Source organism: Colius striatus, chromosome 16, assembly GCF_028858725.1.
Source record: "Colius striatus isolate bColStr4 chromosome 16, bColStr4.1.hap1, whole genome shotgun sequence".
Classification (NCBI taxonomy): domain Eukaryota; kingdom Metazoa; phylum Chordata; class Aves; order Coliiformes; family Coliidae; genus Colius; species Colius striatus.
Window position 1 is genome coordinate 16,927,552 of NC_084774.1, and position 26,863 is coordinate 16,954,414.

General features: G+C 38.4%; 1 protein-coding gene across 6 annotated transcripts in view; it reads left to right on the forward strand.

Annotated features, from left to right (window-relative positions):
- SULF2 (sulfatase 2) overlaps nucleotides 1-26,863 on the forward strand; it is a 130,324-nt gene that overhangs the window by 64,291 nt on the left and 39,170 nt on the right. For 4 of the 6 annotated variants that reach the window (XM_062009247.1, XM_062009249.1, XM_062009250.1 and 1 more), the window contains 4 exons: nucleotides 4,501-4,682; nucleotides 6,103-6,350; nucleotides 11,328-11,567; nucleotides 24,291-24,442. In XM_062009247.1, coding sequence (XP_061865231.1) covers nucleotides 6,176-6,350; nucleotides 11,328-11,567; nucleotides 24,291-24,442 — 567 coding nt within the window. In that variant the 5' untranslated portion in view covers nucleotides 4,501-4,682; nucleotides 6,103-6,175. Of the gene's footprint in view, nucleotides 1-25; nucleotides 211-751; nucleotides 888-4,500; nucleotides 4,683-6,102; nucleotides 6,351-11,327; nucleotides 11,568-24,290; nucleotides 24,443-26,863 lie in introns of those variants that run through there. The other 2 variants (XM_062009248.1, XM_062009251.1) reach the window with 2 other exon arrangements.

Consider the following 26,863-nt stretch of genomic DNA (forward strand, 5'->3'; position numbering starts at 1 on the left):
AACTTTTTAAACGGGAAAAGGAGAAGAAGGGAGAGGAGGAAGAAGAGGCGGGGGCAGCACCCGCCCGAGCGCTTCCTCTAAACGCTCCTTCGGGAAACAGGCTTCGGATGCGCCGGAGGATGCGCTTCTGCGCTGCGCCGGGCGCCGGGCTCCGCGGGCGGGCTGCGAGAGCACCGGCTGTAGCGCGGCACGGCTGAGCCGGCTCCGCGGGTGAGTGCGGCGGCTGCGCTGGAACGCGCTGCCCGGAGCCCGCCCGCCTCACCGGCGACGGACGCGGGGGGCGGCTGGGCGGCGGTGCCCTGGCCGCTGGAGCTGCCGGGGGCCGAGCGCGGCTGCCAGAGCGGGGAGCCTGGGCGGAGGGTCTAATGCAGCAGGCAGCGAGCGCGTCTGGCCGCGCTCCCGCCGCATCGGGAACGGGCGGGGCTGCAAGTTGAGTGAGGTGTTACGAGAAAAGGGGCTTGGGATGGGGAGGACGGGTTGAGAGGCGCCGGGTACCGGACCGGCAGAGGCTGGAGGAGAGGCCGTTCGGCCCCGCTGCCCGAGGCCAGCCGCGTCTGGTGTGGCGAGAGCTCCGTCGGAGCGCCTGTGCCCCAGGCCTCGGGGCTGCTGCCCGCTCCGGCGCCGTGGGTGCCAGCCCGGTCGCTATTGACCCCACGGGGAGGGAGGGCTGGGCTATCGACCCGCAACCCGTGCGGGGGCGGCGAGAGCAGGGCTGTGGCGGGGGCGCTGCCGAAGGGGCTCGTTGCCGAAGGGGCTCGTTGCCCGCCGCCCCCTCGCCGGCTGTGTCCCCGCGGGCGGTGAGCGGCAGCCGCGCTGTGGCTGTGAGGGAGAGAGTTCCCAGAGACGACTGATGCCATAGCGCTTCGCTTCTCGTTTAGCAAATTACCGTGCGTATGCGGATAATCTATATCTGAATGTCTGTGTGTGTTTGCATATGTATCTGCACAGTGTGGTTTGGGTTTTTTTGGCTTTTAATTCTGTGTGTGGCTACAAAAAATTGTTTACTTGATCTGTGGGTGATGATGGCTTGCCTACTTTTTCTGTCTTAAAAGCACGTGCATGTATTCCCTTCTATTATTTTCAGAAGTGAAAGTCTGTGGTTATCACTGTACTTAATACAGGTTAATGTAATCACCTTTAAAGTCAAAGACACGTATCTTTATTGCTTATGAATATGTGAACATACTAAGTGTAATAGGGGAATTAAATTCTTAATCTTTTTTAAGTTGTTATTGGGTTATCATTGCATGTAATGCAGAAAAGAGTGTTTAATATTGTGGTTAAATAGCAGTTTGACCTATCTGAGGAGTAACTAATTTTGTGTATGTTACTGGGAAGCTCTAATAATAGCGTGCAAGTAGTGAACAGATAGTATGGATTAATGGAAAGTATGTTGTGCTGTTTAAAACACTTTTAAAATCCAAAATCCTAGGGGAAATTTATAACTAATTTATAATTCAATTTTATTTAAAATAAAGTTGTGGAATAGGGAACAGATTTTGTAAAACAAATAAGCTCCCCTGTGATAAATATTTAGCTTTGGTGTAGAGTTCATCAGCACAAGGAAAGAGAGTTAGAAAAATGTATCTGAATAGTGATTTGGTGATCTAGTAAGTCTGGAAGCTCTGTTCCTGACTTCTGAAGAAATTGTAGATAGTTGCAAATGAAGATACCTTAGTTTGTGTAGGTAAATCAGTACAACTGTAATCTTTGAGTCACGTTTAGGATGGAGGTTGGGGGATTTGATTTTTGTACTTTTCTCTTAAATTCTTGTCAGCCTGAGGAAAAAAAATTAGAATGTCTAAAACTGTAAGAAAACACAACATGTTGTTAGATTACAGCAGTAATGTTGATACCAGCCTTTCCCCAAGAACCTTTTTTGATTGCAAACAAGATTCTTCCCAATCCATCTATAAATGTGGTTTTCTTTTGCAAACAAATTGTCATGGTTTTAAATGATGGTTGACAGCTTCAGTGGAAAAGAAGTTACTACAACCAAACCTGGATATATAGGAGTGTCTTAAGAGTTAAAAGGACAGCAACACTGCTGAATCTATTTAGCTGGCAAAGTGGTTTTAATTGGGTTGGTTGCTAGGGAATGGCTCCAGCACCATGTATCTCAATGAATCTAAATGCTGGACAAATGGCACACCTAAGTCTGCTTAAATAATACACCTGGTGTTGGCTCCAGCTGTATTTGGAGCAGGTGTGCAGTGCTTCTCGTGAACTGGTTTCCCCTTATTGTAAGGTTCCTGTAGTGGCTGCTGAGCCAGCTGAAGTTCCATACCAATTCTGTATTTAGAGTTCTGCAGTATGCTTATTTTTCATTTTAAAAAATCAGTTAATATAAACACAACTAAAAAATTTATTGAAGGAGGCTTGAAGCAGGAATAGCTGAGGTGTTTGGTACAATAATTGATTTGTTACATGTTTGTGCCTTTTCTGTTATAAGGAGAGTCAGATGCTTACTCTTTGATTATACTGGAATAACTTAATTATTGGAGTTTAGTGAAGTTGTACTGGACTTATGCATGGGAGTGTTGTGCCAGAGCTTGTGTTAGCAGGGCTGGATATGCCAGGGTGTGCAATCCACTGGCAGTTACTAGTTTTGCACACAGTGCCTGTTACATCTGTGGCAAGCAATACTAATCAATAGCATGTTAGAAATACCATCTGGAGTTAGAAATGACACTAGGCATCACTGTGTATCCTGCCTGTGCTGCTGTAAAACATCAATTACTGAGGGCAGTATTAAACAAAGTCTTTCCGTGTGTGAATGCTACTTGGGCACAGAACTTGGCTCCATTCTTTTATAAATAAAATAAATGTGCTGAAGTCAGGTCTTATCTTTTTAGCATTTTTATAATGTGACTTACTGTAATGTTCTGTGTTGTTACACAGGAGAATTAAGTTTGGTTCTATTAACATTGCCCATGCTACCAGGAGTTAAGAACAAAAAGAGGCAGCTGTATCTAATTCAAGCTTTGAAGGGAGTCAGGGACTTGTTAAACTCAACCATAAACCATAGAAAATAAGAGGACCAGACTTTCTCTAAAACAGCCTGCTAGGAGGTTTCACAGGCTTAATAAAGCTCTACTAGATAACCTAGCTGAAGAACACTTCATAAATTTCTGATAGCCCTTTCTTAAATGTAAAACAGGAGTTACCAGACCTGTCAACTTCATATGTGTAATCTGGGAGTAAAGAAGAAGCGTACCTAATTCTCATGGGAGCCACTACAGATTTAGCATCTTTAGTATTGGAGGATGGCCTGGAGAGGCACATAAAGCAGTGGACCATCTGTACTGCTTGGATCAAAATGCGTTGTTAGAGAGGGTGCAATATTAAAAGTGAAGGCAGACTGGGGCACTGCTGTAGAATTCTTCTGGTTTGAAGTAGCAGATTAAACTTGTTGACAGAAATGGGGAAAGAACTATGAACAGACTTTGTCATATTTCTTCCCTGAAGTTCATCGAAGACTAGGGTTTAAAAAAAAATATCCATCTATATTTGACCACTGGCAATCCATGTGAGAAGCTCTTCTGTTGCTATTTTGAGAACTATTTAAATATGGCTTTTAGATTTTTACTGCATATATGCTCTTAGTTGTGGCATGTCTGCCTCTTATGAATGTATGCTCCAGGAAATAGGTTATTTTCCAAAATTGCTTTAATTTTCTTACCTAGTTATTGGTGTGAGTTTTGCACGTAATTACATACTTTGAGTTGGTTCCCAGCAGTTTACCCTGATAATAATAGGAACATAACACATCCGAATAGTTGAAAAATCTTCATCAAGAAGGCTGTGGAGAAAGAGGTAACAGGTTTAGTAGAAGATGCCTGTAGTATTTGACATGAAATCTCTCCTCCACCCACAGTATCCCCTCAAGAGATGACTAATTCTTTTAACTGTAAACGTACAAGCATGAGTAAAATAGCTGTGGAACAGCAGTTTATGTACATCATCAAATGTGTTAAGTATTTTATAGATTGATAAGGAGCTCTCTGAGCTGGGGACAGCTTCTATTTTTAGACACAGTGGAGTGAATGAGGGGCTATAAACTGTGAGGAAAAGACAGGCAGAGAGGAGAGAGACAATGAGGTCATGAGGTTACTTCCATGCAGTTGTTTAAAAGAAGTGAGAAAAATGCAATGAAGGATGTTATATGCACAATACTCCCCTGTGAATGTAATTATGAGTAGATATAACAAGAATGGACAGCCTTCTAAGTGCTGCAAGTGATGTCATCAAGCCCTGTTATTCCAAGAAGCTATTGACTTAGCATAGAGTAGAAAAAAAAACCACGTTAACTTTTGGACCTTCAGAAAAATGTTTGTATGTAGTGAAAACATCTGTGTTGTCAGTTTGTTTGGCTTTTTGGAAACAGAAATACATATAGAGTTATCTGGAAGAGAATAAGCCATTTCTCTACCCCCTCCCCCAAAAAGCTGGTGTCAGGAATATAACTAACTTTTTTTTTTCCTCTCCCTTTTGAAACAGATCCAGATTTGCCTCTCACACTGCTTTTGACTACTCTGGACAGTAGCAACACGTTGAATCTGACATGATTCCTGCCAGGTGTACTGCTGCAGATGGAATTCTGAGTATAAGGAATGAGAATTGATAGGACTTGTCAGTGTTCCTCCTGCTATAGCCCAGCAAATCTCTGAGCAGCAGCAAAGGTATTAAAGCTCTACCTGTAAACTTAGGAAGCTGGACTTTTCTCATACCTTACCCATTGGAACAAGTGCTGGGATAGTTAAAATCCATTTTTAGTTTCTATGAAAAAAGAATAATTTTACCTGCCTGTGCAATTCACTAGAGAGACTCGTAAGGAAGAAAGGTTTTGCAATTCCTCAAAAACCTATTAGTGTACATTTTTGGAAAGCAGCCTCAATAAATATTGCATCATGCTGTAGCTATCTATCTGTTGACTTATATGAAAATTCAATGTGCATTTCTTAAATAAGCCTAGAACGCCAGTATAATTTTTCAGACCAATGGGTTTGCCATTTTATGAGAACTTTCTTAATCAAAGTTTATCTCAAAAACCAGACGCTGACAGAGATGAAGTAATAATGTAGCTATGAAATAATCTGCTGGAGGAAAAACTGTTTTCCCAAGTGGCTTTTGGGACAGAATAGCCAATGTATTTCTTTGGGTAAAACACACTGTGCTAGGTTCTTTCTACTCAGGCATTTCTGGTCTTTACAAAAAGCAGATAGTCTCCCTTGTGTCACTTTTAATTGATTTTTCACTGCATTACAAGAGATTGTTGGCACCAGTCCAGGAAAAGGCAGACAGCAAGTAGGGAATTCATAAAAAACTGACTGATTGATCACTGGATCTGATGAAATAATTAGTACATAATATTTTTCAATACGGTTTCTTACTGTTATTGTAACTACTGAGAGCAAGAGAAAAAAACCTTTTATACCAGAAGATCACTGAGCAAAACTGATTAAACAAATTCTTTAGAATGCTTATTTAGTTTTTGGAATGTCCTTGTAGGAATTGTTAAAAATTTGTTACTGGCTCACACAGGAGCAGTACCAGTCAGACATGCTCTGGTTTGCAAACCAGTCAATTCTGGGGCACTGTGTGTATGATGAAGTCACAGGCATTGCAAGGCATTTTGGTGCATCCATTCTCAAACATCAGCAGTAATCGGCCTTCAGATGTGTTCAGATGTGTTCGTTAACAGTAATGATATTTTTTTAAACAATTACATTTGGAAACCTGCTGAAGGGATATTACTTCAATCTCAGCATTTTTGACACAATAATCAAAAATGACATCTCAAACCATCCCTGGACCTTAAGGAAGCTTTTTCTATGTGTCAAAGCAAAAGTAAGAGTTTGATACCCTGATAAATCCTTGAACTTGATAATGACTTATGAACTGTGAATATTTCAAGTTTCTGCTTCTAGCTGGAACTACAAAAACATTCAATTGCTTTCTTGTTGGTGCATTTTTTTTTCATGGGAGTTAGATTATTTTAACCATATTGCTTTTTACTTTCTTGGAGAGAACCTTACTGTTCCTTGTGGGGGCCAGCAGGGTCAAGGTATAAATAAATACTTATTTCCTTCTCACTTACAGGAGACCTGCAAACAAAAAAGAAATAGAAGCCCTTAACCTACCTTGTTCAGAGAGAGCACTAAATCAGCACAATATGGCACAGCATAGTATTGTCCTTGGATTATTCATGATGACTGTTTTATCACTGTTGGATGGAAGTTCGGCTTTCCTGTTAAATCAACGTCTGAAGGGAAGATTTCAAAAAGACCGTAGAAACATCCGCCCAAACATCATCCTTGTTCTTACTGATGATCAGGATGTAGAACTTGGTAAGAGCCCAACATAAAAATTGTAGCTAAGGAGTATGGCACTGCTTTTTCTTGAAGCTAGATTCTTGCATTCAAAACAATGACCTTTTTTTTCCAGTGTGAAAAACAATAGGAAGAACAAGTAGCAAAAGTTTAAACCGACCTTTATGTAGAAAATGCATTCCTCTGTATGCAGTTCAAAACCAGCAAAGTTAGTCTGAATTTAAAATGTCTAACTTCCTGTTTCTGTGGAAATCTGAGGTTCCTGCCTATCTGTCATCATCTAGACACCTGAACTATGCTTCTGGCAATTGCAAGTATAACCTGGGAAGCTACATGCCAAAGCAGTAGGTTTAAATTCATAACTGATTATTGCACTGTGTAATTACCCAATTTTTTTGTGTGTAATTGCAGACATTCATTATATATACAATTTTAATTTTAATTATTTAAATGTTACCTAACATAGTTGTACTACTCTTGCTATTGTCCATTTAGATGTGTAGTTAATTACTGACCAAAATCACTTAGTATGAAAAGGTTCTACTGTGTTATTCAATGCTATGGTAATTGTTGAAGAAAGGAGATGAAGATTAAATGCACACTTTGCCTAATGATTTGGAATAATGAATTTAACTGACAGAGTCTGGATTTTGTTCTGATACCTGGAGCAACATCTCGCTACCAAACGTTGTCTGTAGTTAGAAGTGATAAACACAAACCAATTTCTATTATTTTTTCTATTATATTACTTTTTGCATTGAAATTTTGTGTTTTGCATTGCACTTCTAAGTGAGTACAAAGCCTGGATCATCTGGAAGATGAGAGCTTGCATATGTGTGGTCTGGTGGGGTTTTTTGACAGGTAATGTATAAAATTTCTAGTACAGATGGGGAAAAAATGGAAAATGGACCTCCCAGAAGAACCAGAACACAACAGTACAGTTAATCAACGTGTATTACATATCCACTTACTCATCTAGTTCAGAACTGAATCAAAACAATGTGGCGATATTCTTACAGATATTTCATTTTTATCGGTATTAGTGTATGTCTGCATTATCCTAGATGTCTTTTCAAAGGCAGTGAGAAAGCCTGCTACGGCAGTAACCTCACCAAATACAGGTGTAATTCAGATTAGTCGGATCAGAAGATTTTGTTGTTGTTGTCACCCTTTTTTTAAAAAAAAAGGATTATATGGATCACAACTAAAGCAGCTTCAATAATATATATTCAAAAGAACTGAAGTCAATTATCTTGCAGGCTCTGGAGGTGGTCCTAAAATATTTATCATCTTCTATTTTATGCTAGTCTGCATGTTTCTGATGCAATTGTCTTAAGTCCTTTGGGCAGTGTATTTCTCTTCTCCCATAATCTTCCCATTTTAAGCATAACGGGCATGCGTCCACACAAATTAGGATCTGACTAAGGAAAATCTGTTTGATGAAGCTGAGATGTGATATTCACCATTTGTCACTAATGGCTTTGTGAGACCCAATATTTGTTTGAATTCATTTTTATTCTTGTCTATTGTCTGATGAGCTGTCCAAGTTAATCAGAATTGCCATTTGTTGGGATTGGAGTTAATGCATTTAAGAAAGATGAAAAAAAGATGTGAATTACAAATAAAAACTAGAGAAAACTTGGAAGCTGTGTCCCCTAAAAGTGTAGAGGAGAGAGCTGTGCATAACTGAGATTTGATCTATTTATAAAAGTGTTCTAGAACTGGTGGGTGTTGTGAGTTTCATTGATCTTTTGTGGCTAATATTGAGGCAAAAAGGAAGACAATGCGATCTCAAGTGCTCCTAACAGCATTTACATTATTTAGGATAGATTTAACAATATGCCAGTAGCAGGTGGAGTTTACCAGAAACAGAATGTCATCCTTTCAAGAGAGAAGTACCATTTTTTTTATTTCTTCATTTTTAAAACTTGCACTGCTATTAATCATGAGTTAATTTACTTGGGAAACCAGACCTTAGTCTTGTGTTGAAAAAAGGAGAAGACTGATGAAGGGCTGATGAAAAAGATGCAGAATCTCCAGATCAAAGGAGAATGAGTGTAAATTGTAATGGAGACAAATGAGAACACCAAGAACTACGGAAACATATGCACTCAGCTGAGTATCTAATCAAAAGAGTTATCCTGACAGGCAGAATATAAAGAAGAGGAATATACTGACAAGGAGAAATAATTAGACTTCCCCCCCCGCCATTAGAGCCATTTAAGTCCAACTTAGTATAAGGCTGATGTCCCATGTGTGATGGACTCGGCATCTCCAGTTTGATTAGGTTTGCCTACAATATTGCTGTGGTTTAACAAACCAATTTATTTCATTATCTCGTAGTTGGAGAAAGATCTGATTATTTAGAAGATACTTGAGCTATGTTAGAGAAATCTGAGGGAGAGGTGGTTTGTGTGTTCCTACATCTTTGTTTGAAGCACTCCTAGAAGTAGCATGGAAGATAATTTTTCTTAGTTATCGTACATGGAGTTTTTGGCCATAGAGCTTTGTTACAACAGCTTTCTGACAACAAAACACAATGATAAAAATCAATATTGTCTCATAAACAAATGGTATATTTTCTTCATTAAGATTAGCCAAAATATGAGTGTTATCCCTAACAGAACTTGTAAAGACATGCTAAGCAAAGTTACGGATACCACACAAATTTCAACATAGGTTTTGCTTCACATTGCTCAGGGAGCAGCTTGAATGTTTCAAGTAGATTGAACTTTCATATTTTCACTGTAGTCCAAGGGATATTTTTATAAAATAGCTTAGAAATTTCGCAGTTAACTACTAAATATTTTTTCTTTATTATCAGTGATTTTAGACAGGTAACAGAATATTTTCTGAGTTAAATATTGACACTTCAAAGCACGACTTCACTTGGTATATCCACTAATGAAACCCCAGAAGGTTTTCCAACTCAAAAGGTAATTTGGTCAAGTACCAGTTGCTGATTAACACATAACTAATCTTCTGTCACAGAAAGATCAATTTCTACTTTTTCTCACAATTATGTGTTTGTATTGGAGGTGAGGTGGAGAAAATAAGTTTTGGTTGGCTGGTTTAATGCTGTTTAAAATATTTAAAGCTGGCCTATTTAAGACTGTACTGAAGAGTATCCTGGATTTTTACCTTCCACTGATCTGTCACTCTGTGTTAGTTCTCAAGCCGGGGAAGCAGATTAGATCATATGTTTTTGTATTAAAGACTGTTGATATATAGGGCTTTGTCATTACAGCAATTTTATTAAAGGAGGTTACTGTCCCCAAGGGGAGTCTTAACATGTACTGTTATTTATGCACAGATGCCTCTGTCATTTAAAGAGGTTGTTAAATTGTATTTTAATATTGGAATGACAAAACATTCTTTCCCTCTGCCTGTTTATGCTTGGGCTAGCTCGTAAGACAGCACTCAGGAAATATCCACAGTTTTCAGGCTCACCTAATGTATAATTGACTGTTACAGTTGTTAACTGAATTGTTAGTGCCTTTGAGCAATATTTAACTCACTTTTGGAAGCAAAACATCTTGCTTTAGAAACTTATTTTAGATATGTGAAGTTTAGCAAATTCTAAAGGGAGAGTGCAATAACCTGCCTTGGTTCCTGTCACAAACTGATGTAACAGATGTGCTCTCACCTGAGAAATGCACAAACAGATGTTTCAATTTATTTTTATATTAATTCCAACAAAATGATCCCAAGAAGACTAAGACCATGGCAATTTTTAGATGAAATGACCTACAGTAGTGATTAACCTTCATGGTGCAAGAGAGTGATTTTTCGACTGTGGCTTATTACCATTTCCCCTCTAGGTTTTGACTTCTGGTTATATCAGTGTGCCTTGTATCAAATCAACTTACTGTTGCAATTTCATAATGAAATTTCTGCCTAAAGAGCTTAGAAGAAACCTAAACCTGTTATTGATAGAAACAACATACAGCTTGTGCCAGATGGTTGCAGGATATTTTGATTAAAATTGAGCTATTGATGCAACCTTGGGTAAGTTAACCCCAACCCCACTCCAGAATGAACCCCTACCTTCATCTCCATGATATTGGCTTTCCCTGCTCAAAACGAGGAGAGGTTTGGTGATGGAAAGGTTTACTGTCCTTTGCAAAGTCATGCTGATGACAGGTGCCATTACAACTTCTTTGGAAAATGGAGATTCTTTCTAGATCAGGTATAACACACTCTGATGCAGTTTTAACCGTCAGGCACTGACAGATGAGGGAAAGTAAATGTCTTTTGTCTTCTGATCCTTGGTGTTTCTGCATGTAGGAAGAACTCTGATATGGATTCAGATTTAACTGGCTGGATGTCTAAGATCCAGCCTTTTTCCAAAGTTTTGTCTTAAATAGCAAACATTACGGAAAAGAGTGTGAGAGCAACTCTGACAGACCCTGCTTGAGTGGGGGCTGGCACTAAATAATCTCCAGACATCCCTTCTAACCTCAATGATTCTTTGATTCTATGATGACAATCCTCAGCTTTTTGCAGAAGATTGACACAAAAGGCAGTGCATGAGGTATCTTCTGAAACCACAGATGAAATAATGCTTAAGGAGTATTGCAGACTTTGGTTAGAGTTGCTGCACCAAATGAGTTTCATCCTCAGGCCACGTTGTCTCAGCCTAACTCAGGCTGGTTCTTGTTTTGCTACTGGAACAGTACTAGTTGTTGCAGAAAGGCTGCACAGATGGTACAGATAGTTGAGTGGTAAATCTTGAGTTAAGAGAGAAATTAGAAAATTCACGAAATAGCAACAAATTTGAGTCAAATCTTAACTTAAGACTTCAATATCCAGCCCTCCCAATGGGAGAACTTCACTAGAGCGGGGAGAATAATCTCTTTGGATTTGGATTCACTGTGAGATTACAATGCCTTTACTACCTGTGCCTCTATTCTGGTCTCTGATTTAACACAAGTTCTTAGTTTGCTCTAGTGATTGAAACGAGAAAATAATTCTGAGATGTTTTCCTTCCTTCAGGTTCTATGCAAGTGATGAATAAAACGAGGCGGATCATGGAACACGGAGGCGCTCATTTCATCAATGCCTTTGTGACAACACCCATGTGCTGCCCATCTCGCTCCTCGATTCTTACAGGGAAGTACGTCCACAACCACAACACTTACACTAACAATGAGAACTGTTCTTCCCCATCGTGGCAGGCTCAGCATGAGATACGTACATTCGCAGTGTACCTCAACAACACAGGATACAGGACAGGTGAGGTCAAAGCTGGATTCATCTGAAAGCTTCCTTAGACTTATTAGAACATAAGCTAATGTATGTAATGTTTTAATTTGTTCTTGTAGTGGACCACAGCAGTGCAAATTGTCAGAGCTTCAGTCTTACGTGTAGGTTTAGCTTCCTTGTACTTGAGGAAATAATAATTAAAATAAAACAGAAAAAAACCCACAAGAAAAAATACAAAAGAAAACCCAAACTCACAAACTTTTTTCAGAAATCAGGAAGGATAGAATAACATGTAAATGCTTGAATCACTGGCATATCACATTAGAATATGCCCCACAATTACCTGAAGTTCACAGAACAGACAATAAAGCAAGAAAGATGCTGTGGAAAGGAATTAATGATTTGAATTTTTCATGGAAAAAAGTATGTTAAACAAAGAATGCAAGTGAGGAGATGGCTCTTCTGTGCTCTGGGGCAGAGGTATCAGCTGGTTTGGTTTCTCTAGTCAATCCATTCCCAGGAAGATGTTTAAGATAAATAAAGACTTAGAAATAATTGGCAGGATCAAATATACTTCTGAGCAACAAGCAATCCTCTTCACATGCAACGCTCCTTAGGAACAATATCCCATAGAAAGGATTTCAGAAAGTTTGTAGCACATGTTTAACATCCATTTCCTTTTACATTCTTCAGACATGAAATTAAGGTCCTTGCCCCTTTGAGTAGTTTTGTCACTTTTCTTGCTGTTGCCTTTTGTCATGGTAAGAAACCAGCAAAAACCTGGTTCTAGTTGTATTATTTATTGCATCTATACCACTGTATCATAGTATAGTTGTTATTGATAGTATGCTTTTTTCTTTGAATTTATAGTATTTGGATGGCTTCTAGAAACTAGTATAAATCTTGAATAATAACTGTAACAAGATCATTATTTTTTCCAACTGTTCATATCAGTTTTACATGTTATTGCTGGAAAGTCTTGGTCTTAAAACAGATAGGCAATTTCCTTGTTTTGTTTTCCTGATATAAAGGCCTGAATTAATCTGGAAAGAAATAAATTAAGGGAAGTGCACATACCTTCTTAATTGGTTGCCGTTTCCCTCTGTTTATCATTCCTGGCACTAACACCAATGATTGTGTCAATACCACACCAAGGTTAATGTTTTATTCTTCATAGATTTTTTTGTTTGTTTGTGTTTACTGATATGTCTGTTGTAACAATTTTTATGTTCAATGACTGCATTTTGAACACCTGCAATTTCTGCTGCCTTGCATAGCTATTGCAAATGTTCTGGTATTCATATGTCTTATATTTTTGCATTAACTTAATGTTTAGTTTAGACCCAAGATCTTAGTGAATCTGTTACAGTTTCTATCTACCTCTCTTAGTCTGTGAGGTAAATTTACTGGAATACACAGAAACAGTACAAATACAAAGCAATCTTCAGGTGTAAATTAGATCCTCATTCCTATAGTTAAATGTGATGTGTTCTTAAATCAATTTAAATGGGAAATTTGCCATCATTGGAGGCTGATGTTCATTTCTGATCTGTGGTTAAAGTCACTTTCTCCGAAAGGGGAAGTCCTTGAACAGAGGAAGATCTGAAAAGCACAGGAGTTCATTTTTAGGGTTTTATTTATTCTTTTTTTAAGGTCCATGGTAGTGCTGGTTTGCCCTGCAAACGTATAGTTTAGCTTCCTGACACACACACGTCCCCTTTTTTGAGGGGGGAGCAGGGTATTAAGAAAGATAAGGAATAGAGATAATGAGGAGTACAACATTTTTAGGCTTGCTTTTACATCTACATTCACAACCTTGGAGTTGTTATTTTGGAAAGGAGTTTGGTTTTAACTTCATTCATAAGCCAGGCCTTCTCCCTGTGTTTTCCTCTTCTGTCTTCTGTTTAAACTTGAAGACATTGTACTCTCCTATTCCACTTAACCTTCTCTCTGTTTTTCTTTGCTGCTGCTGATTTCACATCTCCTTGCCCTCTCTATTCTTTGTAATTTCTCCGGGTTTTGTTCTGTTGCAAAAGGTGATTGTGCTAGGGACCATTCTTTATGCATTGTAGTGTTTTCTGTGTGGAGGTGGCATTTGTGGTTTGAATCTGTACAAACTACTGGTGCTGCTGACACCTTTGGGAAACGTGCTGGTGGCGTGCTGGCAGGAGGGAGCAGTGTGGTGTAGGTTTCTCTTGCAGAAGTTGCAAGTAAAAAACGAGAGAAGATGAAGTGTGACTTTCCTGGAATCGTTTCTCAGTTTCAGCCTTGGTTGTCAGTTTTATATTTTTCAACCTTGGCACTTTAAAAAGTTTGTCCAACTTTGTTAGGCACAGAACTTGGCAGAATAAAGATGAAAGGAAGAAGCTGAGCTCAGAGGAAGCTCTGTCTTTGGCTTTTAAGAGTCAAGACTCTGATCATCATGTATAGGGCTCACTGTCAATTTATGTGTATCAATTAAAATAAATATAATGACAATGCAAAGGATGGTGTTTCCTTCCACAATGGAAGCCACTGAAGCAGTAGGTGTAATGGATACATCTTCCTCTACATTGACCTGTCTCACTTTCTAAAAAATGCCAGTGTCTTGAATAGCAACTGAAAGGCTGTGTTCTTATTACATAGCCACTGCACGTAGACAGCGAATTCTCAGCCTCGGTAGTTGAAGCAGTTCAACTCTGAAGAGGTTCTCACATCATTGTCCTATTACATATTGTGGGAAATTAGGCAAGAAGGACAATTTACATAAACAAACCAAGTCAGCTGATAAATTAATCTTTATAAAAATCAGTGTAGGCAAGATATAAATCCTCACTAACTTAAAATAGTGGACACTAGTACTTCAGCTTGGAGCAGGAGATTATTAGAATGAAAAAGAAACAAAGAGATCCCGTGACAAACATCTCTGAATGTCAGGGGATTTCTCTGCCAAAGGTTCCTGTGTAAACATTTACAGAAAAAAAGGGTCTGTTTTCTGTGAACATACACATCTCTTTCTGTGAGACTGCTTTTAAAATGCACAATGCATTGTTGCATGCTTGGGTCCTGTAGCAACAAATACCAAGATGTTTTATTGGAATACAGATTTAAACTTTCCCTTAGACATTACTTAATGAGAAAAGCTTCTCTTTTCCGTTTGCCTGGCTGACTGAATGGTTAGGTCTTAAAATTAGTGACTGATTCCAGAATGTTTTGTCAGCCTTATCTGCAGTAAGGAAGTGAAAAGACATGTTTATCTTATTAAATTCAACAGAATTAGAGATGGTGGGCCAAATTCAGCCTGGCAGAAGGACACTCTTGCTTCAGTGAATCTTCTGAGACAGTTCTGTTAATCCATGTTAAGGCTTAATGTGGCTCAGTATGTAACAAATGCAGTACATGTTGTGGCTTAACTCAGCATCCTTGTTCCTGCTGAGCAGTGGCCTATAGTACAGCTAACCCTATTCACTTAAATGAGCCTATTACCAAAGGAAAATCTGCTACTTGTATGGTAATATGTCATTGTATCACTCTGATCCTAAGTCCATACTTGAATTATGCAAAGAATTAACAATGCAGTTTTGCACCAGCCATATATTTTGAACCAAGAGCAAAGTCATTGTGGGAGGTCCATCTCTGCTGTTATAAAAAATTACTTGGGAATAAAAGTAATAATCATTCTTAGCACTTTCACAGGGCTTTACAATAATTAACTAATGAATTCATTAAAATTCAGTGACAATCTTCCATTTCCTCCCATTAATATTAGACGAAGAAGGTGCAGTGGCTGACTGCATTCAAATAATTATTTTTCCACTTCACTGTCTGAGCTTTTGACATTTTAAAGTGATTTTAACATTAAATTGTAAGAAGGAGGAGAAAGTCTATTGGTAAATGTTTATTAAATGCAGAATGAACCTGAAAAATATGTGACCAGATTTTAATATCTAGATACATGCCAGGATAACAGTTCTTAGATTATCAGTTCCCTGCTGTAGAATTTGCTCTCCACTATAGTTGCTAGTTGCTGGTTTTAATTACATAAATACTTAAAAACTTAGCTGAAGTTGATCTCTGTGTTCAATTGCCTGGGTAGGGAATGGTTGGTGACCTAAAGATTCAAAGGCTGGACAGAAGTAGAGACAGAATAGTGAAGTACGTTCTACAAGGTCGCCTGTAGGTGAAGAGCAACATTAAGAAGAGATGCAAGTTTTGATTCACACTCCAGTGGCCTGACCATTATGCCATGCTGCACTTCTGCCCTGTCATGTGACATGCATATAAAGAAAACAGATTATCCAAATTAGAGTAATATCCTTTATGCAGGACATAATAGCTTTTACAACTGATGAAGAACTGAAGGCCATTCTTAAAAATAATAACCAAGTGATTTCAGAGTAAGACTTCATTTCTAAAGTGGTTTGCACAATTAGGAACTGAAGTGTTATGATATTCACCTCCAAGACATCTAGGTGACTTTTCAAAACTGGATACCAGTTTCTGAATAGGTTTCTGAATTATTTATCTTGAAGGTAAATTAGTTTCCTTGGATCTTTTGCTCTCTGGATAGAAATATTATCTTAGCAAGGTCACTCTAATTATATCTGTTAGATGGTTTGAGACCATTAGACTTAAAAATGATGCAAAAGAAAGGTTCAGCTTAGTGGCTATATCGTGAAAAGCTGTTACTGCAAAAAGAAACCAAGGATTTGTGCTGGAAAGGATGTAAGAACAGTCCTGTTGCAGAGCCCAAGTACACTGACTCAGTCAATGTTGCTACTTCTGGCAGACTTTCTCCACGGAGGTGAATTATTGAGCTGGAATATCCTGAAAATATTCTGATGAATGACCTTTTCAAACAAAAGACCATTCTGGATTTCCTGTCTGGTGTATTAAAGTCTGGGTTTTTTTCCTCTCTTCCACTTCTAACTTCAGTTCAATGCCATAAGTTGGTTTCAAGTCAAACATGCATGCATCTTTTCCCTTTGTTTCTGTGAACTGAGTTCTAAGCATCAGTAATTTCACCTTAAACATAATGTATGGTAACTTAAAATGAGAAAACATTAAGTAGAGCTGTGGTCTCTTGAGGAATATAGAGAGATAGAAGAAGTGAAACTTTTCTATATTCATCACCTGTCTTTTGCATGTAGCTTATGTTACTTAATGTGCATTTTCATTATCCTGAAGAGAAGAATATATACACTTCTGTGACTAACCCACTGAGTAAAATCCACAAGATAGGCTACAATCCAGTAAAACTTTCCCAGGAACCTGAGATGAAGACATCCACAACAAATAAGCCAGTATCTCTGGGTCATTTACTTCCAGTCGTGCTTTGCTTCCTTTTTACACTTTCTCTTGTTTCTTCCTCCAGTCTATTTTCAACAAAATGTTGTAGATTCTGAGAAACACCCCTTTTTTTGGCAGTTCAAAGATAGAACAATAATATGGCATCTTTTAATGATGTGCAAAAGAGAGCAATGATGATCTCAAAGATTCACCAGTGCCTACAGTAGATACTTAGCATAGAAGTTCAGCTTCTGGGAGTTGGATTCCATTCTCTTTGAACTGGAACATCCTCATGTCTTTTTGTATGTTTGTGTGAGTACAGCCCTGAGACCTTGATCTCATCTTCCAAGTTAGAAAGAATAGCACTTCCCATCCTTGTGTGTATACTGTGCACAGGAGGACTATATACATTTTGAGGTTGATGTGTTTCAGGGCTGTTAGAGGTGACTGGCTGCTTCAAAAAGTGCCATTTTTTTCTTTTTTGCCAAAAGTAAAAGGTAAATGTACAGACAATAAACTACTGTAGAACCTACATTTCTTCTTTTTCAGTGAGTATCTTGCTGAAATGAACTTTGTGGTTATATTGAACGAGGGTTGGAACCTGTCTCCTATTTAAATTCAGTAAGATGTTATTGTTTTTATTTATGAGCTAACACATATAGTACTGTTCTTTCAAGTTTATTGTTAAGTGGAAAAAAGCAGCTTTATTGAAATAAGTATTTCTTCTTGCACAGCATATCTCAGTAGCTCCCTAAAACTTGGCAAAGTTTTTTTTAAATTCCTATGGACAAAATGGCTCTAAATTAAATTCTGTTGGAGTTGGCCCAAACAGCATGGCACAGACTTTGGTATTTTAGTAAAGATTCAGCATTAAGCTAGATAAGCTTTTGCTTAGACTGTTTGTTATTAAAAAAGGTCTGACAATCCACTGTTGAGGAGGTTTTTGGGATTTATGTGTGGAGGAGGAAGTGTTGCATGTGGTGAGAGGAGGATAAATCTAAAGGTTAGGACACTTCTGTGACCATGATACGTAAAAGAGGGGAATATGGTAATTTTTTTATGAAATGTTTTGTTGTAGTGATGATTTTGCCACTGGCATATGTTTTGTGGAAAATCTGAATGGTCAGGGTTGGCCACCAATATGGGCAGACTGACTAGAGATAGTGAGGTGTATAGTAGGGTATACTCTAAAGCACGTAGCCAGCCAGTACTCCTGCTTTCTCTTGTGCTGCCAGGGTAGGAAATTAAGCTGTTGCCATGCACTGTCCTCTTGCCCTGAACTGTAATACAGATTGACAATATGAAGATGGCCATTTCTGTTTTTCTTTTTTCCTTTATCTTTGAGAGGGAGTGTGTGAGGTGGATGTCCTGAAAGATACTTATGCCTTAAACATCTAACTGTGTTTAGGCTTCAATAAGCTGTGCCGTAGGCATTAGTGAGAGGGGGCTTTGGCCCAAATTCCATTGGGAATTTGCTCACCTGAGAAGGGCAAGCGAGACTTGGCTCACAATCAACATTCTTTAGTTTGATTCCTTGTTGATCATTTAAAAATATTTGGTTTGAGCCCTTTTGTTTTATTTTGCTTCATCTCTTCCCCATCAGCCAGTTCCCCTGATTCATTAAATAGATCTTGGCAGTGATCCTTGGCCCTGACAGTGGAATGTGCAAAGCAAATTCAGGAAGAGGAACAAAGGTGTCATAAAGATTACTGTGCATTGCCTTTGTCCTGCTAGATATCAGACTAGTCCCCTGGCATAACAAGAAAGCCTGCAGGCTATTCTAACTGCAGTGGTTATCAGTCACTGTACAACATGATTTTTATAACTATTATGTTTCATGAATTGTAATGATAATTTTTATTCCAGTTAGAATAAAAGAGCTGTGCATGTAAAGGTTCTTGCCTTTAGTATTATTCTTTTTATATCTCTGTGATGATAGATGGAGCATGTGATCTTTGAGAAAATCTTTTGCTATCAGTGTACTGTAGGCTAGAGAAAAATGGGGCCATCGTGTGCAATAGACTAAAATGTGTGTGTCTACAGCTGTACTTCTCTCCTTAGTCTAATTGTTTAAGTACTTAAATGAATTCATCATTTCCAGGATTGATGCAGACATAACAAAAGGAAAGAAACAGTAAAAGTACTTGAATCCCTGTCTTCCTTATCATCCTGGAAGTGTTAGAACTAAGGGATCTAAGAACAAAATGTGTCCTTAAGCCCCTCTTTTCCTCTTACAAATATTCTAACAGTCTATGTTACAAATATCTCAGTCTATGTTTTATGCAACCCATTAGAGTTACTTCAGTTATTGAGCTACTAATACTAATGTATCTTCTAATCTTTGCAGTAGTATCTATTGTCACTGAGAGTGCCAACTATGACCATTTTGTTCAGGTGACTTCAGAGTCGTTGAGTTCTAGTAACTTAAGAGTTACTGTTTTTTGGAAATATCTGGTCAATTATTTTGATGTGTAATGAGAGCTGATGTCTCTTGACAAAATTTAATACTAAATTACAGGATATCTCAGAGCTTCCCTGCTTCTGCTGTAAAGTCATTAAATTCACTGGGCTCATTCTGTTGTACATTGGCAGTTTGAAAGCATATTTGGCCGTGATGTGAATGCAAAGCTGATTTGACCTTTGGGCTTACTGCTTGTTACATGCATACTTAGCCATGCTGAGAGTGCTTTCTCATCTACTTTCCTCTGATTGTCTCTTAGAGGACAAAAAGTACTGAAACTAATTTTTTGTAGACACACAGCAGCCATAAAATCAGAAATGCCCACCCTTCCCCCAGTCAATAACAAAGATACTGCTGAAATGTAGCTAATTGTTTAACTCTGAGCTGGGGAAAACTGGTATCAGATACAGATGTAAAAGAAAGGTAAACAAATCCCTATAAGTAACTTGGACTTGCCAGCTCAAAACCTGGAAGTTAATACCAGAAAAGTTGGCTGTTGAAATGTGTCAGAAAAAATAGTGCTTTAAATACATCTTTAAAGTGCCAATGCACAACAATGGTGTTTAAATGTAGAGGGATAATAGGTTAAAACATGAGTTTAACTTCACAGTCATGATGGTAAGTGTCATTTAATGCAGTGCTAATAGGTGAATACAGCTAAGTAGCATGGAGGATTTCAAAAGACTCCAGGAGGAGGAATGCGTGGTATAAATACTGAGCTTATTGTTCAGGAGTAACAAAAAGCTGAATTTTCCCTTTTCTCAGCTTCAGGATTTATTATAAGAACATGAATATTTATAAATATATTCCTGAATTCTAAAGTCCTGGAAGTATGTATATTCAGCTGAAGACAGGCCTCCTAATTCACCTCATACATCATAGCACCACAAACTGATTCAGGTTGGAAGGGACTTCAGGAGGTCTTTTTTCCACCAGCAGCTCAAAGCCTGCCCCGGGCCCATTTGGTGAAGACTTTATCCCATCTTTAAAAACACCAAATATTGGAATTGCACAGTGTTTCTGAGCAACTTGTTTCACTCTGTGACTCTTTCTGAAAACACTTTTCTCTATATCTAAACTGAACCTCACTTGTTTCAATCTATGCTGATCCTTCCACCATGCACCAGCATGAGGAGCCTGGCATTGCCTCCTCAGTAATCTCACAGATGAAAATCCAGGCTAATGTTGCTTCATGGAGTAGGTTTTCTGGCACATAGCCTACCTTGGTTTTACATATAGCAAGACCTTTTATCTTTCACAGCTTTCCAGCAGAAAGGAACGTGTCACTGTCAGGAAGTTATTACCAGTACTCCTGTCATACATTCCTGTCTTGATTTCCTTCTTGCTTTATTTAAAGTGAACATAAGTGCTGTGATCATACTGTTCAACAGGTTATTGGTGGAATGGATAAGTGATCTTGGCCAATAATTAACAAAACTATGTCTAAACAGATGGCCAACCATGGTCAGAATCAGAGCTGCCGAATCAAGCAAACAGAATGAGAGACTGAAGTTCTGCCTCTAAGTCTGATCTGGCAGTTTTAGACTGGTGAATTTCTCTTGACTTTTACTGCATTGCTGTTTCTAGTTGAAGAACCAAAAGAGGTCTGTTATATCCATGTCCCAAAGTTGGGCAGTCCATACAGAATTAAAAAGGATGAGTGATCTCCTGCCTCATTTTATTGAAAAACCTCCAACGAAGAGACTTGTAGAGTTTGGTGGATGATACTGTCAGATGATAGAAGTAGATTGAACATTGTTATTGGCGGTAAATGAGGGTTTGATGTTTCATTCCTCTGACTGTGCTTTTACACTACATTTGACAATGTGCTAGATCTGCTTTCTAAGCAATGAGCTATGGCCTTGGTATATGTGTGGTTGTGTTACAGTCAGAACAGACCTTCATATTAATTGATAGCAAAGGGAAAATTCTTTTGTGTGCAATCTTTTTTCCTTACAGGAAGAGTTTAAAAACCAAAACCCCTTGTAAAAATTCCACTCTATAGCAAAGACTTTTCCAGGGTCTTATCGTTGATGGGTGAGATTCTGAGAGAAGAACTTTAGAAGGTTATGAAGCCCTTGTGGGAGTGGCAACAGTGTACAAAGGACTCAATTCTTGCATAGGTAGTCTTAGGAGAAACTATGTTGTGTAGTATTTAAAGCAAAGGAAAATCACATTCTTAACATACCTATTTAAAACCCACCAGTTGGATGTTTTTTAATGATCCCTTCGTAGACTGGATATAGGGAGGTGGCTGAGCATATCAACAGCAGTCTTTGAGAACATCAGTTAATGAAATCTTAAAGTGGTTTGAAGTTGGATGCACCAAAAGCCTGTGTACTCTAGTGAGCATCTCTCTCTGGTGGTGAACTAACCTGATGAAGGGAAAAATTTTGTTAAACTCTTTACAGTCAAAAATCAAAATCTTTCACCAGCATCAAGAAAGCTTTATTGTATCTCCTACTGCAGAGGAGCGATGCTTAAAAGTTTACAAACCTTTAAACATCTGAGAAGGAGGGGAAAAAAAGAGAAAGATGTGAAATGGAAGATTGGAAACGGCAGAGAAAATTATTTAAAGCCCTTTGACACCCATGAAAGATTATAAAGACATCCTGAGTGTACAATGGGGAGTATGCAAAAGGTGCTGGAAGGAACTTCTGCCAGGCTTTCCTTTAATTCCTCTGCAGAATAACAATGAAGTAATTCTTTACAGAATGCCTCTTTCCCTGGGTTCTTCAGCTGACTCAGCCAAAGGTTTTAGGAATGGATTGGCTCCTGCAAGCAGACATGCCAAATATATCTGTGTTCAGACTTAGTGTGGTGAGTGGGGAACATAAGGCTTTGGACTGCCTTGTGCATACCTGCTACTGTAGACAGTGGTCAGTTAAAATCCTTAATACCAGGACAAGAAAAAATGTGCATCTGTATTGTTGAATTACCCTGAACCACCCTGAGCTGCCAATTTAATAATTAGAAGTTGTTCATAAAACAAAGTAGTTTGAAAAGGGATATCACTGTACAAATACAGTCCTGGAGTAATGTGACAGTTTTCACCTGCAGTGGTGTAGATTTTGCTTTGTTCATGGCTGCTGGTTTACTTTGCTTGTTATGAGGTAATTCAGGACAGTGAAACAAGCTCTTTTCTGCAGCGTGCTTATCAGTCACTTAACCCTTTTGTGACTCATCTGTGAAGTAGCATAAAAATTAACCTGCTTTTGTAAAATATTCAGGAAACAGAATGTCAAGGAATGGATTGGTGTAACGTCAGGGAATTGATGAATCGTCAGGGAATTGATGAATCGTATCCCAGTAGGTGTGCCCTTCTCATCTTCTGTGATACAGATCTTAGTGTTGTTAGTGCTTTTGTCTCCTTCAAATCCTTCAAAAGATCTCAGACATTAACTTTTCTCTTTTCTCACCTGACACGTTGAATATATCGAAATTTGTTCGGGAGGGTGATTCAAAATGTACTTCTGCATTCTGCCTGAGCACTTTGAGCTGGATCTTACCAGCCTTCAGTACACAATGGATTTATTTAATTCCATTCCACTATATTATTATTATTATTATTATTTTACTAATATTATTTTCCCCAATTTTTCAGAAAGAAAAACTCAGTTTAGTAGTGACATGCAACTCTCTCATGTACTGCTTGCTATCTCCGTTTCTCACTGTGTCTATCTTTTGAACAAATAGTCAGCCTACTACAAAGAGGCATAAATACATTGACTTCAGTGAGGCAGGCTGAAAACCTGTTCTACTGTGTCCACAGTATTGCTAATTTTGTTTATATACATACAAAAGATGCAATATCAGATACTATAGGCTGCAAGCTTAAAAAAAATCATTAAGAAACTGGGAACTGTGAGTTTTGTGCTCAAATCATCTAGATTTTTAACCTAAGTCTAAGAATAGAATCCTAGATACTCTGTTGTCCTTAGAGAAGCACAGACATTCACTGATAGGTGACCAGTGTGAGATGCTGCAGATGCCTGTGCGTTTCTGGATTAAAAATATTTGTCATGACAAGTGGAACAAGGGTAACGATCCTTGTGCTAGTCACTATGGTAATGCTGGCTTGTATTGCCAGGCCGGTCGAAAACTGCAGTCTGAGTTCCAATCACAGAAAGTCAGATGTTGAATTGTGGTGCAGTCAGCAGACCCAAGAACAGAATTTTGCCTTTAGTCAAAAGCTAGATGAATAGAGTCAGTGGTTGCGTAGTGATGGGATAACACATAAACTAATACTGAAAAATAATTTCCTTTACATTATTTAATATTTTGCTGGGATGGTGTGAAAGCATCATTGAGTACAAGATGTACTTTAGAGAAAGCTAGTGCTTTTCATTTTCCTTAACCATTTTCTGGAAAATAATTCTTCTGTAGACTAGTGGCTTACAGAGCAAGGCTGGAGTTTACACAGCTCTTCTGGGAGGATGGCTCAGATACCTACCCTGTGTTCTGTAAGAATTCTTGTACTCATTCTGCACTTGTTCTGCCTGAAAGGCTGCTGCTTCATTTCTTATATGCAGCAGGTTTAAAATCTCATCATATTTATAGTCCTCATTTGTCAAATCTTTCTCCCTAGCCACCCTCCTGGTGTAGTGACTTCACTGCTTCTGCCAGTTCCTTAGGTGGAGATGGCTTAAGTGGGTGTAACCAAAATGAAAAAGGTAACTAAATTGAGTGCTTCAGGGTAGGATGAGATAGTGTGGCAACTGGCACTATTTTAAGGATTCTTTGTTTTATTTGCCTGACTTGGAATGTATCAGGCACTAAAGAAAATGTAATGGTAGTTGTGGTCCAGTTTCTCTCATGCATAGTCAGGTTGTAAATCAAAAGATCTGCTTTACTGATTGCTGAAATAAAGAAACACAGTCAAACCTAGAACTTATCTTAAATGTATCTGAATGAAGAAAACAAAGCCCCTCTCAGAAAAGACAGAAAGACTATGGTTAAATATGGTGTCTTGGAAGTTTTTCTGTTACACTTTCTTACTATGCTTCTGCTTTATCCACCCCTAGCTTTCTTTGGAAAGTACCTCAATGAATACAATGGTTCCTATGTGCCTCCTGGTTGGAAAGAATGGGTTGGATTACTTAAAAATTCTCGATTTTACAACTACACACTCTGCAGAAATGGAGTGAAGGAGAAGCATGCATCTGACTACTCCAGGGTAGGTCCTATTGATTGCTTTCTTTTTGATGTTTGGACGTGACTGCAAAAAAGCTGCACTTTATGTTTTCCGTTTAACTAAAGAGGTCTTTTCGTACCTGAAAGCTGCCACAACCCAATAGGCATGTTTGGACTTTTCACTATCTTCTATTCTTGGAGGGTCATGTTCCTGGAAATGTTATTAGCAGCAATGGAAACAAACAAAACAACCTGAGACTGTATTATGAGCTGAAGATGTGAAAACGGATTTAGGTGCTGCATGATAACTGTTTCTGTGCTTTGTACTGGGTCTGGTTGTCATCTATTCCCCTGGTACAGAACTAACTCCAGTGGAGTTACTCAAGTGTAAATGAGGTAAGAAGCTGGTTCCCTTCAGCTAGACCCCTCTTTTTATGTCAGCTTAAGGAACTTGTTTTACAGGCATAATATGATGGGGAATTCATTATGTCTGGATATGTCTTACAATAGTTCTGAATTAGTGGAGAATTTAACTATTGAATTTATATTTCCATGCATTGCTACACGTGCATGTGTTTCCTGATACCCTTGCAAGGCTGTTACACCCTGGTCAAAATACTAAAGTGCTTGATAGTCATTGTCTAATTCATTATATGTGCTCATCTAGCACATGTAACAATTCCAGCAGTTACCCATTTGCAGTCAGGAGTATGTTTGTTTCAGCCAAAAGGGTAAACTTTCCCAAGGATCCAGCTTTTGTGGTTGTTAAAAATGCCCTGAATTGTCTCCAAAGTTGATACATGGATAAATTAATTTATCTGTAAACTGCTTCAGTTTCTAAGTAGCTTATAACTTCTGAATTTGACTCTCTGGAATGATTTATGAGGTATTTGTCTTTAACCAGGGATTCAGTTTGCTTTCTCTTATTGAGCACAAATTCTGCCTCCATTTTTGTGTTTCATTAGCAATGTATTCACAGTCAGTTTCTCCTTTGAAAGGACGATGTCTGTGTGATATCTCCTCCCCTATTTGTTGTTTTTAATTGAATGTGCTTTGTGTTGAAAGATAAAACTTTACAGGTTTCTAGGCTTTTCCTTTCTTTTTTATCAGCTGCTAAGGGGAAAGGGCAAACACAACTATTTGACTTTTATTTCCCTTCTCATCTATGAAGAATGAGAAAGCTAATCTCTACAGCCATGTACCAAAAATGTTATAATGCAGATATATCTTAGATGGAACAATGTCAGGCAAGTGATTTTGTCCCACATTGTACCAAGAAGCCAACAGGGAACTTTATGTTCCAATATCCTCAGCTCTGTTTTGTATATGCAGTTTAGGTTTTCATTTGATTTAGTTTTTCTTACCAAGTTTGGCAATAAATAAAATTGTTGAAGTCTGGTGAAATTGTCAATATTTTCATAGTCTTCATATTCTTGCAAAATACACAGCCATGGTAAGAACAGATGAGAGTGTGCAGAGCAGCAGCACTTGTTGATGTCAACACTGGAGTTCAAGTGAACAAACAGAAACTGAAATACAAGACTGCTTCTCTTTCTTTTCTGCTGTTTTTTTGGTGTGCAAGTTAATTTTCCAGCGATGAGCAGTATAATCAGAATGTCTTTTAGCCCAATCTCCTTGACACGGTTAATTATGTGCCAGTGGAAAACTAGAAAAAAGCAGCATTACTGATTCATCCTCCAAAGCAACTGCTAAGTGCTTATCCTCTGCAAATCAAATCTTTACACATTCTTTCAGATTTTCTGACAGGGTGTATTCTGCTTTGATTTTTCTTTTTCACTTTCTGTCAACTTTTTGAACTGAATTGTAATTTTGTATGTACTCACACAGTCTGCTGTGAGCTCTGCAGTCTGGAGCTTTTTAAAGGACTAAATCAGATGTTCCTGTGGTCTTTTGACCTGGTGAACACTAGGTTTATGACATTGAATTTGAATTATTTTACACTTTGGCCACGTGAAAACCTTTGTCTTCAAAATGAGGTTTGAAACCTACGCTCTCATAGTGGCTAAATGCAAGGTGAGAAGAACATGACCAACCAGCTTAAAGCACAAGCACATTTTAGATAAATGTCAGTGCATTCTTGGGAGTCCTCCAGTGTTCTCTCTCAGCTGTAAGTATGGTCTTGGGTATTAAAAGCATGTTCAGAAGTCAGTTTTGCTTTGTCTGACTTACTGTTCATTGTCACTTCCCCTGCATATGCTTATGAATTGAGGTCTTTCAGTTGACTTTGATGGAATTATGCCTATGTACACGTGGTTTCATCGGTGAAATGCTGCATGGATATGTCATAATCATGCCAATTTCCTAACAGACATGCCTCATGTAGGGACCAATGTGTAAAATGATAAATGCAGACTTTACCAGCCTTGTTCTGGGATACGGTCAATGCAAAAGACTTCTTCTGATGAAGGATAATCTGACTACTCAGATCAAGGACATTGGCACT